A 14,866-nucleotide genomic window follows, 5' to 3' on the forward strand; every position below is an offset into this window, starting at 1 on the left:
AAAGCCACTGTTACATGTGGAAGTGGATGGAATTGGTGGACTGGAAACATTTGGAGAGATACATTCAATCATCCATATCAAAGTCTGCATGATAAATAATAATTGCCAAGACTAGATCCACTGTATATGCAGTCTGCAGCCAGGGATGCTTTGCACACAAAAATTATTATTGGAAGGTTATGATTAAATATTTGACTCCCCTACCATTCTTTAGTCTCACTCAAATCCAATTTATCAAACCAGAAAATGTCATTCGAGATGTACAATACTATACAAGTTTCAAGAGTGGCATTGAAGCTGCAGAATTGATGTAAATTAAGGGTGAGAAAAAGAGGTAGTGATTAATTTCTTTTTGAAAGTTGAATTAACTAAAGATTCTCTTCTGGGCTATGACAATTGAGAACTGAGTAGCATTACTCCTTGTAAACTTAACAACCCATGGCAGCTGAACTTGCGCCTTGCATTGCGAGTCTTGGTTGTATAAACATGGAGATCTGATATCACAAGTAAAAACCAGTAAATGGAGATGCCCAGTACAATTAAAGCAATGACTTGTTCAAAACGAAAAGGAAAGCAGGTACATGCGACAGGAAAAAACCCTTGAAAACATTTAATAGTATGTTTAGACTTCTCCATTCCAACAGGTATCTACAGGGAATATAGAATATATCAGCATGAAAGCATGATGAAAGAAGCCAATGACTTGTAATCATTACTTATGTTAAGTTAAAATCAGAAGCTGGAAGAACCGTTTTGATTATTTTGTAAAACAGAGGATTATAAAGGCTGAACAATTTGGGATAAAATATATTTCTCCATTCCTACAAAAGGAAATTGCAGTTGGCAAATCCGAAGTAGTGATCAACTTCATCCTTTTCTTTCTGGTTTTTAGGTTCTTGGGCCCATATTGCACATCTCATGAGGGCAATTAAAATAGTACCCAGTACTACAAATACAAGGGTTCTTCCCATTTTGCTCCATGTTTGCTCTCTTGGGATGTTCATAGCAGAAAAAAAATAAATAAATAAATAAAAAGAAAGAGTTGGTTAATGTGACCCATGCAATATGTCAGGTGATTTCACATTTCTACATTGGAGACCGACACACGCAAGTCATGTGCAGTGTGGTGCCTTTGGTGGAGTCCCATGCCTTTCTTTAATTCTGGTCTTTTTTTCAATGCTGCTCTCACAAAAGGTAAACAAGAAAAAAAAAAAGAAAAGGAAGAAAACTTGCTTTAAGTGCTTCCCGTGCAACCTTGACTGCATATTTTTGTTCTTTGCTGCCATCACCAATCTGTACGTGGATGACTTGAAGTGGCACTCTCTCTCTCTCTCTCTCTCTCTCAGTGTAGAAACATTGAACCATTACTCGTATCCTTTTTGTTTGAATCTCGGTATGGTTCGTAACGTTTCTTTAAAGCAAGCAAAATCAACGGGATCTTCTTTTTCTAAATTTGACTTACTCTGTTTTCCAAGAAACTCACTCCCACCATAACTAGCCACGAACACAGCATTGACCCTGACCCTTTTTCTTTTTCCAGTCCTGAGAAACAGGGGGTCTGTCTTGTTCCTCTTTTTGACGTCTGAAAACCAAACTCGAAAATCATATATATAGCTACAATAAAGTCGTGCATATCCATATCTGCCTATGTAGCTTTGTTCTTTAACTTTTAAAAGGATTGTAAGTTTCCATTAACAAAAAGCACTAACTAAGCTTCACCCTTCTTGGCCTTTTCTCTGTAACCTTATATTGAAAGGAAGGGCTTATTAAGGGAAAACAAGCTCAAGCGGGATTGTTGTAATATTGAATCTTTGGGGCTTAAATCTTGGTTTAATTATTGACTTTGTGGTCACAGCAAGAAAAGAAGCACAGATGAAAGTGCTTCCTAATTAACTGGTTGCGTGGTCTTTTTTTAAAAAAATTTTGGGTGGAAAAGAAAAAACAGTCTACAATGTGAATCAACAGTCAAAATTTGAAACGAATTCCAACATCTTGACTTGGAAATGATGCGTTTATTCTATTCTAGAAAGATGAAGAAAATAATTAATCTGTTCTTCTTCTTTTGGGATGCCAAGGCCATGGTCTACTTATATGAAAATTAATCCGCGGAACAACTTTGTTCAGTCAATCTACCAAACTTCAATGAAAGTAGAGACCAATGTGAATCTTGGGGAGCCAGTCTTGTTTCTTTTTCTGTCAAAAATAATTCATCTCTACTAGAATGTCTTTCCCCAAGAGCCACAGTACTACTGGATAAAATCTGTGTAAAGATATCAATAACTTCATGGCTTGCATCTAAGTTTTACCGCTAATAGTAAATATGTGTAGCCCAAAAAAAAAAAGATATTGCAACTTAAAGAACTTTTAAGCAAGTTTAAACAACAATTAAAGAAAGGAATGGTGCTTCCCATGAGGGTACTCAAGTGGGCTTGAACTTTTGTCATTTCTACAGAAATGGGGCCTGCAAATGCTACTCCAACACTTATCGCAATCTCAGTTTTTGGCATTGAATTTTGATCACGGGACCCAACGTATTCCACCGCTCCATTCAAGGAAAAGGAACTCACCTCAAAACATGATTAGGCCCATGAGGCCATGACCAATCTATTCCATGGCAGATTAACAATTGGCAGTCACACCTCTCACGCCTGGCTTGTGCAACCAATATCAATAACACCCTCTCACCTTGCGCCCCATGGTTAAGGCGATGATAGATGAAACCATGCCTACAATTTTTGCTTACAAATCCATGGAGGGATAACGTATTTATCAAGGCCATTAGCAAATTTCTGAATCCAACAGCCCCTTGGGAATTGGGTCAAGTGGACTTAGATTCAAACTGGTATGTTTTCGAAATTAGGCTCTTTGGTTGAGCATGCAAAGCTGCTTCCTAAAGGACCCAAGCTCCTTCCCCCACCTTTTCAACAACAATCACTACATGATATTGCCTTGCTTACTTTTAATGTAAAACACTTGATCATTAATAAAAACAATTAAGAATTATTGAATTACGATTGGATTTTAATTTCCTGGTTGATGAAAGGTATGATTTCATTGCTATATAAAACTATTACCAATTTACTATTGAATAATTATAACATTGTAATTCTCTCCAAAAAAAAAGAATTATAACATTGTAATCATTTTTTTTATTTTTTATTTTTAATTATTTATCTTTATAACATATTTTTGATAAAGGGTTTGATTAACGTGTACCTGTAAGTACTTGTTTAAAATAGTTAAAATATCATTTTAAAAAAGCTTTTTTGCATTTAATACATTATTTTTAACAAATTCAATTGGAAATAATACATTGTTGATTTTTTTTATTATTTTAATATCAACTTAGCCGGTGCTGGTTAACATCTCACTTTAATAAATTAAGTTAAAAAAAACAAAAAAATGTTACAATCAAACAAATTATTGAGTGAAATATTGAGATGACTATCTAAAGGACCTAAAGTTGATTTGATTGAGGATAAAGAAATGAATGAAAAGGGTATATCTTGTTGTGCCATTCCCATTTGACAAGGATAAAGTAGAAGACAACTACAACAACTATGATCTAAATTGCAGACGAATATCATTCAAACAACATTATTATGTAGCTGAACATATAATTCAATGATATTTAAGGGATTTTGTTTGAATCTCTTTTCCAATCAAACAAGAAGAAAGAAACATAAGGTTACTGTGTTTCTTGATGAACTGATCTAAATTTAGATATGGTACCAATTAAACTATTGGGCTTTTCTTGTATTTTATGGGCTTGGATTGAAATATTATTCTCTAAATAAAAAAGGCAGAACTCATGGGGCCCATTGTACCAAAAATTCAAAAGGACCCACCCACCATTTATTCTTACAGCACCCAACTCATGGTCATGGGGACCCAACATAAGAGCCAAGGTTCCCAACCTCAACATCATTCATAACAACACTAACTATGGCTGGATGCTGAGGGGTCCACAGTTGGACCACAGCCAGCGCCAACCCTAAGAGCGTGGATTCATCCTCTGATCCCGCGCCAAACAAGGAAATAAGTGGACCCCCCAAAACACATACACACATACTGTCAGGAGTCGGTGTTACCTACATGGATAGCCTCGTCCAAAAACTCATCGATTCTCTACAATTACTATCGAGTACAACCGAGACACGTGGCGCAAAACTGGCTGAACACAAGAATCCAATGACATAGATTTCTATGAAGGCAGACACCAGAGCAAAAAACTTCTCCTATATAAAGTGGAGGAATGCCTAGCTGTGTGACTATCATACTATCATTATCACTCTTTGGTCGGGGAACGCTTCCGGAAGGATATTTTGGTGGCCCGCATTCTTATCTTGTATATACTGAGAAATTCTTCTACTGTTACTTTAAGCAGCTTCTCCTTTTTCTTTTTGGTACTCTAATTATCAAAAGAGAGAAAAAAACAGGGAAGGAAAAAAAAACAGAGAGAGAAATAAACAAAAAATGGGTGCTCTGGATCATGTTTCTGATCTGTTTGACTGTTCTCGTAGCAGTTCCAAGCTCAAGAAACGTAAGCAGTTGCAGGTACATCTCTTAAAGCAAAATCCTTTTAATTTCTGGGTATTTAGTTTTAAGGCTTTAAGCTTGTAGAAAAACTCTTAATCCTTTTAATAGTAGATCAACTAGTTAAGGAAGCTATTTTCTTTCTTTAAAAAAAATAGAAAATTGGGTTTTCTCTTTTGGTTCTTGGATCATTAGATTTTTCTGGTTTAGTGTTCGGATCTGCTAATCAGCATGTTCAATTTTTTCTGTGTGATGGTTTTTCCTTTGTTAATCTAGACAAATCTGAAGTTTAACTTGAGTGGTAAAGAGAAGAAATATAATTTTACTTGAAGAAAAAGAAAATTATAGATGTCAATTTCTTGGTTTGTTTTAATGCCAATTGACTCTATCTATTAAAATAGAAGTCAGAAATTGCTTTACAGATTGTATTCTGCTTCATACATTCTTGTTTCTGTTTCTTACCAATCAATCAGTATCCGTTTCCTCTTTGGAGAGTCTCTGTTCTTTCATTTATTAGTGTTAGTAAGACTACTTTTACCATAAACACAGAATTCCAGAATTCAATCTTACTAAATAAAGAAAAATGAGGCAATTAGATAAAGCAAAAGCGGAAAATTTAGTGTAAAAAGCAGCCAAACCATTGGAAGGTTATTTTGGTAAATTCACTTTAAATATCAGCCAAAACGACAGGATGATCTTTTCCTTCCGGGGAGATACCTCTATGGTTAGCCGTTTTGGTCAGTGCCCCGGACATGGGGTCTGTTGTCTGCATTCTAAAGCTGTTTTTACCTGCTCACAGACGGTGGAGATCAAGGTGAAAATGGACTGCGAAGGATGCGAACGCAAAGTGAAAAAATCAGTGGAAGGAATGAAGGGTGTAACCCAAGTGGACGTGGAACGCAAGGCCAACAAGCTAACCGTCGTTGGATACGTTGACCCAGCAAAGGTCGTCGCACGCGTGGCACATCGGACGGGGAAGAAGGTCGAGCTGTGGCCCTACGTGCCTTACGACGTGGTTGCCCACCCTTACGCTCCTGGGGTGTACGACAAGAAGGCCCCAGCTGGGTACGTGCGCAATGCCGAGGACCCACAGGTGTCGCAACTGGCTCGTGCTAGCTCCACCGAAGTTCGATACACCACAGCTTTTAGCGACGAGAACCCTGCAGCTTGTTCTGTTATGTGATTTTATTCCAGATTAAAAAGAAGAAAGAAAACAGTTAGTGGTATCAAATGTTTATGGTGGTAGTGAATTAATTTTGTGTGTTCGAAATTTGTGTTAGTTTGATGATTTGGTTGTAAATTCGTGCTGTTGGATCTTTTCTATCAGTGTATTAATATTTGGTCTGTTGTATCAAATTTAGTTAATGAGTATTAAATGGATAAATATTGGTATAATATTTTAAAAAATAATAATAACGATGATGATGATGAATTCCATCGTACTCTTGTTTCAGACATTTGAAGGGGTGGGAAGGTAGGAGGATGGGAAGAAAGGGAACAGTGATGCCAAAGGACAGTTTTAAGTGATGATGGTTCCCAAGTCATTTTCATGTTCAGTAGGATGTGAAGTGGGAACATTCGGATCATCGAAAGAATGGTAGAATCTTAATGCTTGGGGGGGTCCACACTCCACAGCTTTTACCACCACAATGAAGCCTGCAGGGGCAGGGAGGGGGAGGGTTTCCAGGCTTATTTCTCATCTGCTAAACATCCAGTAAGATCGTAGAGCGAAAGCAGACCATTTGAGTTTACATTCATTGAATTTACACTCCCTGCTCCAAAGTTTCAACGCAACTCCCAACAATGGATAAAATTCAAGAAAGTGATGGTTTCTAAATGATTTTGTGGACGAAATTGGTGATAAAAAAAAACAAAGATGATAAGACATTAACAGTCAATGCAACGGTTTCACATTTGAAGCGTTGTGTAGTAAACGACAAAGATGAATCAAAATGGCATTGAAATCGTCTGGTGAAACGGATAGAGAATAGTTTTATCTTTTCCACCGCCCAACAAATCTAGAACAGCAAAAGGGTGTTTCTGGGAAACTCGCAACTGCCAGCAGTGCAGGCAGATGTGGTCCGAGACTCTTTGTCTCAAGTAACGGCTGCACGGATTTTCCTTGATCCGAAATCTGTTTGTTTTGCGGTTGAGACGAGATTCCCAAGTTTCAAATATTCCTGGGTAGACACCTGTACCAATTACAAACACTGTATTGGTCAACCAGGCAAGTTACGATGGCTTCCATTTTTGCTTTGGATTGCCAGTGCTTTAGTTGGTGGAAGTTGAATACACTATTTGAAATTCATAAAGGTGACGTTGTAATACGATATTTGTTTATCAAGCTAGGAAAAGATACTCCTAAATAAATATCTTCTTTTTATATAGTTTCATTCATTTCAATACAACCACAAAAGGTTAAAAACTTATTATTAATATATCTTGCAATAAGGTAATGCCAGTGCGTTGACACCTAATTGATTTAACTTTTAAAGAGATATATTAATGTCATTCTCATTTGAATTTATGATATGATTGGTTGGAGGTAATGAGTATTTCATTTCTCTTTATATTTATGAATCGGTTCACGGAATGATTATTTCAAGAGAAGTTAGAAAAATTATTATCTATGTTCTCCATAATAATTATTCTATATGTCATGAAATGGGTTAAAAAAATTCTAACAAAAATATCATTAATTATTTTACAAAATCATTGCTCTTCATATAATAAAACCTTTTTTATTTTCTTTTTCATTCTCTCTTTGCCTCATCTACGCATCTCTCCTCTCGCTACATTTTTCCCATGATCGGAGGAGTAGTGAAAGGAGGTGACGGCCAACCGGCACCTCCACGGCCAGATTTATATTTGACATCTTAAAGCTCCAAAACTCATTTTAATTTTCAATTATATCACTTTAACTTCCTTTTTTTTTTTTATTTGAAGAGTTTAAACTATACTTAACTTTTTTTAAAAAAAAGAAAGATTTATATTCCAATCAATCACGATAAAAAAACACTTAATACATTAGATAAAAGTAAGTTTGTAAACTCCAAAAGTGGATTATTATAAATTAAACAAGAATATTCAACTTTTTTTAATGTAAACTCCATTCAAATGTTAATATTAATAAAAAAATTGCATTCTTATTCAAATTTAATTAAAAAAATCAAAACATTAAAATTTCTTACAAGAATATATTAATTATTAAAAAAATTAATCAGCCCATTCAATAATAAAAAGGCCATGCCACTGAGGGCAGGATTTCACCCCATCGAAGCCTCTGGTCAGGGTATTAGGGCTGTCATGTTCTCTTGGGCCTCAGGCCCTTAGCACAGCCCAAACCCTTGTTTAACTGAATTTTTTTTTGAGAAATATTTAACTGACCTTTAATTTCCCAAAAATATGCAAATAAAAGAAACCGAAAACCCTCGCTCGGCTCCCTTACATTGCATTCATTTTGGCGGGAAGCTAGAAAAGGCTGCGAAGAATCCAATCCAATCCCCCCGAGGCGAGAGGCCATGGCAGACGATTCGGAGATGAACCCTGACCAGGTAGAGGAAGAGTTCACCGTATGGAAGAAGAACACCCCGTTCCTATACGATCTCGTCATTTCTCACCCTCTGGAGTGGCCTTCTTTGACTGTCCACTGGGTCCCGTCTTCGCCGAGCCCATATGGAGCGGACCCGTCTTTTTCCGTCCACAAACTCGTCCTCGGGACGCACACCAGCGGTGGCGCCTCGGACTTTCTCATGATTGCCGACGCAGTCCTCCCGACCCTCGCTGCAGAATCCGATTTTGGCGCCAAAAATGATGACCCGGTTTTCCCTAAGGTTTGTTGAGTTTTTAGTTTTTGACACGCTTTGTTTTGTGGGTACCAAGTGTTCGATGAAATTACTGGATGGAAGCGTTGAAATTATTGATCCCATTATTAGTATTTGTATTTTCGTTTTCCATTTTGACCACGAGGACTGTGATTTGGGTACTAAAATGCTTGATGAAATTACTGATTTTTAAAAATGCTAGATTAAGGTTTTTTTTTTTTTAGAATATTTGTTCGTCAAGAAAGATATAAGCTAGAATATTGCTCAAATAGTTGCCGGATGAAAATATTACCTTCATTTGTTTTTTTTTTTTGATGAATTTAACAACTATAAAACTGGTCTTGCTTTTGATGTTAAACTGATTGAGTTATTCCGTTGAACTACTTGCTGAAGTTGTGTGGTTGTTGATAGGTGGAGATAACACAGAGGATGCTTGTTGATGGGGAAGTGAACAGGGCAAGGTGTATGCCACAGAATCCGGTTATTATTGGTGCAAAGACCAGTGGCTCTGAGGTTTTCGTGTTTGATTACACCAAGCAGGCAGAGAAGGATAAGGGAGGTGAATGTGATCCTGATTTGAGGCTGAGGGGTCATGACAAGGAAGGGTATGGATTATCTTGGAGTCCACTTAAGGAGGGTTATCTTGTGAGTGGTTCACAAGACCATAAGATATGCCTGTGGGACTTGTCTGCTTGGCCTCAAGCGAAGGTTCTTAATGCAATGCATGTTTATGAGGTATTTATTGGACTTCTAGGAATTGCTAGGATTTTAAACCTTAGTGATTTGTTATTTGATTATGAGATCTGTGAATGTCCTTGTAGGCTCATGAAAGTGTGGTTGAAGATGTGTCATGGCATTTGAAGAATGAGAATATATTTGGTTCTTCAGGTGATGATTGTCAGTTGATGATCTGGGACTTGCGCACCAACCAAACTCAACATCACGTTAAAGCCCATGATAGAGAGGTGAATTAAGCTTCTTATTATAGTCTTTTTTGGTTTTATGATTCTTTGTCCTGATATATTTTCATGTCCTTTTGATAATCTGATAGGAAAAATTATTTTTTCTCTCAGATCAATTATTTGTCTTTCAATCCTTATAATGAGTGGATTCTGGCTACAGCATCTTCTGACTCTACTGTTGGTTTGTTTGATATGCGGAAGCTGAATGTACCTTTGCATGTTTTAAGCAGTCACACGTAAGTCTGCCATCTTTCAGATTGGTTCTGGGAATTTAGTAGCTAAAGCAAATTACATGTTGACTCTACCTTTCAGTACATGTGGTACTTTAATTTTAAACCTAATTGATCTCTGGTTCTAGCTACACCTAACTCCATGCTGTTCATTGACTTCATTTTGGCCCTAAAAATTACCAAGAGTTCCATTAGTAAGTAATTTTAGCATTATATAAAGGAGTACTTGACTTTTCTTGCAATGAAAGTAATTAGAAATATTTCATATTAATTGATAAACTTTTGTTAAGGAATTTTGGATTCTACTTTCTGTCTGCCTCAAGGCTCAAGGTGTACATAAGCATTTGCATACTATTAAATTTTCATTCTTTTCGATTTCCTGAACCTTGTTTTCTAGTTAGGTTAACAATTTTGTGTCAGCTACTCTACAAACCATTTACTACCCAAAATGGTGCATGAAATCATTGAAATAGGACTTCTCACCTTGGATTTGTCTTTTTCAGTGGAGAGGTCTTCCAGGTAGAATGGGATCCTAATCATGAGACGGTGCTGGCATCTTCTGGTGATGATAGAAGATTGATGGTTTGGGACCTTAACAGGTAGTTCACATTTGGATGATACTAGGAATGTGTTCAATATTATTTGTTCTACCTATCATGATATCAAATACTATGCTTTGCCTTTTCTTTTTGGTTTCAAGTTTTATTTGACCATCCTAATATTAGCAATAAAATCTTTTCCTCCAATTTGAACCTCCTGAAGTTAGGAGCAATATCAGCAATGAGCATTGCACAAATTATATTGCTGTTTTATTCTTATGGAATTTCTCACCACTTTTAACATTGTTTCGTTCAGAAATTATTTATCTCTCTTGTCCTTTTTCATGACCCAACCACTGGTGTATTGTTGATCTGCAGAATTGGGGAAGAGCAATTAGAAATTGAGCTAGATGCTGATGATGGTCCTCCCGAGCTGCTTTTTTCTCATGGAGGGCATAAAGCCAAGATATCAGATTTCTCATGGAACAAAAATGAGCCATGGGTGATTTCAAGTGTAGCTGAGGATAACACTCTTCAGGTCTGGCAATTGGCAGAGAGTATATATCGCGATGATGACACCCAAACAGCTGAGGACTATCCATAGATATTCGGGTTAAAGTTTAAGGATGCTTTTTCTTATGAATTAAAATCATGTTTTCTGTGTGAACAACTTGAGTAGTCCTTAACATGTCTTGATTTATATCCAAACCTTTTGTCTCTTGTTGGTGTTTTTGAGGATGGTTTACTGTTGAATTAAATATGCTGTAAAGCCTGGAAGGTATGGAGTACGGACTAGAGGGGACATTGGTTACACTGAACCTGGTGTGTGGGGCTAATCGTTTGTGACTCAAAGAACAAGAGCATCGAGTAATTAGTGGTTAGTTTGCTGAGTCTTATTTTTTTAAATACACGAACCAAACATCAAAACCATTTTAATACCGAAGCCTAGAGGCGAAGAGGCTTTAAAAGATCGTATGCCTATGAGATTAATGGGGGAAACAAAGTAAAATGTTTAACCGTTTAAGGCATTTCTTTTGATCCAATGACAGAAATCCTTTGCCCGCAAGTCATTTCCTTTTAAAAAAAAAAAATATAGTTTGCTTCGCCTTCCAGGATCACACCAAGCTCTTACACGGCCCCTAATACGGTTTTACCGCATATAACTTGATCAAGAGTATGAAACTGTTGCAGAGAAGGCATTTGTAAAATTTCCCATTGCTAATCCTCATTCCTTAATACTCCCCGTCTCCCAAAAGTGCATATGGCTCCTATGATTTTCAATATATTTTCTTCTACAACAAAAGTACCAAAAATTGAGTAAAGAAAAGGCCCCTCTATCTAAAGAAATAAATGAGAACTGCAATGAACAAGATTTCTAAAGGAAAGTGAAGATTATTTGCCATCCTCAAAATTCAACGTTTTTTTTCCAAATTTCAAAGGCACATTTCTCTTTCCATTTTGTTTCAATTGTAGGCTTGTAGCAAGCCAGACTGCAGCTAATACTCTCAGGGACAATTATCAGTTACATAAAAAATTGTAATGTTTGACTACCCCATCTTTGACAACTATGAGTTTCCATCACACGACCGTTGATCAAAACCTCAGTTTGAACAACAGCTTCCCGCTTGAGTAGGCATCTTGCAACCTTCCCAAACAGAATGCTATGGCAAAAGCAAACTTCATGTGCCTAGTTGATGTCATGCAAAACCGGAATAGGAATTGCTGAAAGCTATGCAAGCTAATTTGTAGCTTCCAAGTGAATCACAAGCTACGACTGCGGGGAGTGAAACTTGTAACTCACCTACAAAGGGTTCACAGTATTGAAACATCAAAGATATTCCACCTTCCCTAAAATCTGTAATTCAGCAATAAAAAGAACTCATATAGCTTAGAAAGAGAGAACTAGAACTCAACCCAGGAGGCAAAAGGTAAAAAGAAAAAACACTACTCCACACAAGCACATAAATTTTCAAGAAAATCAGCAAAGCATCGCATCACTGATAGTAATAACTGATGGATCTATACATTGTTGTAAGCAGTACAAAGATGGGATAAGGCATTTTATTAAGTTGAGTTTAGCTTGGTAACAAAACAGACTGTCTGCCGATGCTCATAAATGCTACAAGCTACAAATCCATAAGTTTCAGCTTTACAAGTTGTAGGCTTTAAACCACAAACTAAGAAGACCACTAATAGCATCAAATCCAAGCCACGCCACCCCTAAAAACCCATTAAGTAGGGTAAAAATAGAAAACACAAAGAACTGAAAATGACAAAAAAAAAAAAAAAGAAGCAATGCAACCTGAGGGATGGCAATGCAGCCCAAGAAAACTGCTTGTTGGAAGACAAATATGTACCCTGCAGAATATGGATAATGCTGACCTCAAAAGTTCTTCAACCTGCTGTAGCTGCATGAGCACCTTCAAAGAAAATAACTATCAGTATCAAAGCCATCCTCTCTAATTTTCCCAAAAAAAAAATCCAAGCCACCTTAAAAATTTTAATGATTTATGTGATTATCAAACATCTAAATATTCAAATAACATCCAACCACCCATGATCCTTATTTCACATGTAAGTCTTCTGTTATTCCTCTAATAATCATTCTGAACATAGTTAATGTTGTTATCAACCAGAATTACAGAATGGTTGATATGTTTAGAACAATAATAAACTCTGTAGCTGCAGCAAGTCAAAAACTGTAATACTTTCTCCATAGACACACAAAAGAAAACCACTTCGGAAGTCCTGACAGAAGACAAGAAGCATAACCTGACCAAAACACTTTCTCTAAAAAATTAAAATCTTGGATTGGAAGTTTCAAGCCTTTTAGTTAAGCAAAAATCTACAACCAACACACCAGTTACAGATGGTGATAAAATAAAGTTTTCAAATAAATCATATCAGAAATTCACTTTCTAATATCCATCATAAATTAAATGAAGAAATTAAGAGAAAGAATTCCCAAATTTTACCTTTCCTCCTTTTTGTGCCAGAAGAATTGCCATTGGACCCTGCACTTCCAACCCCATATGTAGAAAGCTCCTTTTCTCCTGAGTTCTGATTTGCCAAACACGGAAGATTGTCAAACTCACACCCATTAAATCCTTGTCCATTCAGCTCTGCTGCTTCTCCTGTTTTACCTTCGGCCCCAGGGTGAAGGCAATACATTTGATCATTGCATTGCACGTTGCAGGGATTCATCACATAAGCACCAGGCAAATTCATCATGTTAACATTAGTTGTTGATTTCTGATAAGGAAACGATCCAATCTCCCCTTCAATTCTTCCTCGAATATCCACAAGCAAACATTTGAGCCTTGCAATCTCAGCTTCCAATGCAGCCTGACCTTGCAATCTCTTCAACAGCTGCTGGTTCAGTGCCCTCAATCTCACAACCTCATCCTCCAACGAGGCTGCTCGTGCCTTAACCTTTTCCCGATACTTCCTAACAGCTTCCCGATTACCCAATGGACGTTTCTTTGATTTCTTCTCCCTAGACTCCGCAGTGTCATCAATAGCAGCCTTATCTTCAGTTGGGGCAGGCACAATTTTGGTATGAACATGGAAACAGGTGTGTGTATGAGAGTTATCGGGGCCGGGTGGATTGCAAGTGTGTGTATGGGTACAAGCATGAGAATCGTTGAGTAATTCATCGAAAAAACTGTCCATGGAGCAACTGCTTGGAATATCAGCCATGTTGCCCGAAAACACTTCTTGGTTCGAAAAATCAAGCTCCCCGTCGTCCATTTACAATTAGCAAACCCCAGGAGAATCAAAGAGAAACAGTAGACTCCACTGACGGAGAGATAAATTTACGATTTGACCCTGACCCAGATTACAAATCGTGCCCAATTAGCGGTCTTGATAGATCTTAACAACACCAAGAAGAAAAAGTCAGAATATGTAGCAATGCTAATAATTCCATTCCTTTCTTTTATTAAAAAAACCTAATTAAAGCAATACATTTACACTCCAGAATTTATTCAAAGCAACCATTACGATATTAAAAAAAAAAAAAAGATTTTCAACTGAAATCGAATCACACAAGTATCATCAACAAAAAGAAGACAAAAAGAGCCTTACTCCGAAAAAAAAAATAACACGCAGCAAGTTGAATAACCTCGGATGAGCCGAACAATTCGGTACAATAAAGGTTCAACAGGAAACCAAAAGAACAAAGAATCGATGAAGGAGCATCGTTATCCTAGATTCGACAAACTGAAACCCTAGAAAATAAGCGGCGCCCTTTTTTATTAAAAATAAAAAGGAAAAAAAAAAAAGCTTAAAGACTAATGACAGAGAAGAAGTGTAAAAGGAAGCAAAATTATAATTTACTAGTGATATTGCTGATAGGGTCAATGAAAATGGTAAATTTTATGGCATTTTGAAGATTCCCAAAATGGACGTACCAGAAACAAAGAAAGAACAAGAGTGGCCGCTTGGGATTTGCAGAGAGATTCCTATGTCTTTCTTTCCTCTACAGTCAGAATTCAGACACAAAGGAGCCCTCATTTCTTTCAATTTATAGGTACTCGAGGGCCTTAGCTGTAAATTAAGAAAAAATTATTGCATTCCTCTTCTTGAGATGCTATGGTGTATTGTTATTTACGAACTAAAAGGTGTATCCCATAAGGCTTTGCCGTTGGATGTGAAGAGTGGTAGCCACCAGGATGATGGGTCAAGATCATGGGTCTGATGTGGATGAGTCCTATTGGAAGGTTTATAGATTTGAGAAGAGTGAAGCAGAGTGAAAGCACGAAGATTCAAAAGAG

The 14,866-nt window shown here is 37.0% G+C and overlaps 3 protein-coding genes across 5 annotated transcripts; 2 read left to right on the plus strand and 1 right to left on the minus strand.

Moving 5' to 3' along the window:
• LOC18607545 (heavy metal-associated isoprenylated plant protein 26) lies at nt 4,252–5,931 on the plus strand. The gene is made up of 2 exons (XM_007041761.2): nt 4,252–4,557; nt 5,336–5,931. Exons 1-2 carry the CDS (start codon nt 4,477–4,479, stop codon nt 5,717–5,719), a joined length of 465 nt encoding a protein of 154 aa, XP_007041823.1. The 5' UTR covers nt 4,252–4,476; the 3' UTR covers nt 5,720–5,931.
• Nucleotides 7,952–10,872, plus strand: LOC18607546 (WD-40 repeat-containing protein MSI2). Its single transcript, XM_007041763.2, has 6 exons — nt 7,952–8,369; nt 8,772–9,095; nt 9,182–9,325; nt 9,434–9,558; nt 10,056–10,151; nt 10,470–10,872. Exons 1-6 carry the CDS (start codon nt 8,058–8,060, stop codon nt 10,693–10,695), a joined length of 1,227 nt encoding a protein of 408 aa, XP_007041825.2. The 5' UTR covers nt 7,952–8,057; the 3' UTR covers nt 10,696–10,872.
• LOC18607547 (basic leucine zipper 23) lies at nt 11,464–14,605 on the minus strand. 3 transcript variants are annotated; one of them, XR_001926733.1, is made up of 4 exons: nt 14,178–14,473; nt 13,067–13,964; nt 12,394–12,511; nt 11,464–11,946 (listed from the first exon to the last, which is right to left on the minus strand). XR_001926733.1 is itself a non-coding variant. In XM_018115911.1 (3 exons), the coding sequence occupies exons 2-3, from the start codon at nt 13,839–13,841 to the stop codon at nt 12,486–12,488; spliced, it is 801 nt and encodes a 266-aa protein (XP_017971400.1). In that variant the 5' UTR covers nt 13,842–13,964; nt 14,504–14,605; the 3' UTR covers nt 12,093–12,485. The 3 variants fall into 3 exon arrangements, 2 of the variants coding, with proteins under 2 accessions (XP_017971400.1, XP_007041832.2); XM_018115911.1 differs by lacking the exons at nt 11,464–11,946; nt 14,178–14,473 and adding an exon at nt 14,504–14,605 and having other exon boundaries at nt 12,093–12,511; XM_007041770.2 differs by lacking the exon at nt 11,464–11,946 and having other exon boundaries at nt 12,093–12,511.

Source organism: Theobroma cacao, chromosome 2, assembly GCF_000208745.1.
Source record: "Theobroma cacao cultivar B97-61/B2 chromosome 2, Criollo_cocoa_genome_V2, whole genome shotgun sequence".
Taxonomy (NCBI): Eukaryota; Viridiplantae; Streptophyta; class Magnoliopsida; order Malvales; family Malvaceae; genus Theobroma; species Theobroma cacao.

Bases quoted from the DNA above. Each gene is read 5' to 3' on its own strand.
- LOC18607545 (XM_007041761.2), top strand. From the start codon at position 4,477: ATGGGTGCTCTGGATCATGTTTCTGATCTGTTTGACTGTTCTCGTAGC. The intron at 4,558-5,335 runs GTACATCTCTTA...ACCTGCTCACAG, and splicing joins AGAAACGTAAGCAGTTGCAG to ACGGTGGAGATCAAGGTGAA.
- LOC18607546 (XM_007041763.2), top strand. From the start codon at position 8,058: ATGGCAGACGATTCGGAGATGAACCCTGACCAGGTAGAGGAAGAGTTC. The intron at 9,326-9,433 runs GTGAATTAAGCT...TTTTTCTCTCAG, and splicing joins TTAAAGCCCATGATAGAGAG to ATCAATTATTTGTCTTTCAA. The intron at 9,559-10,055 runs GTAAGTCTGCCA...TGTCTTTTTCAG, and splicing joins CATGTTTTAAGCAGTCACAC to TGGAGAGGTCTTCCAGGTAG.
- LOC18607547 (XM_018115911.1), bottom strand. From the start codon at position 13,841: ATGGACGACGGGGAGCTTGATTTTTCGAACCAAGAAGTGTTTTCGGGC. The intron at 12,512-13,066 runs GTAAAATTTGGG...TTTTCTTTGAAG, and splicing joins TGGCACAAAAAGGAGGAAAG to GTGCTCATGCAGCTACAGCA.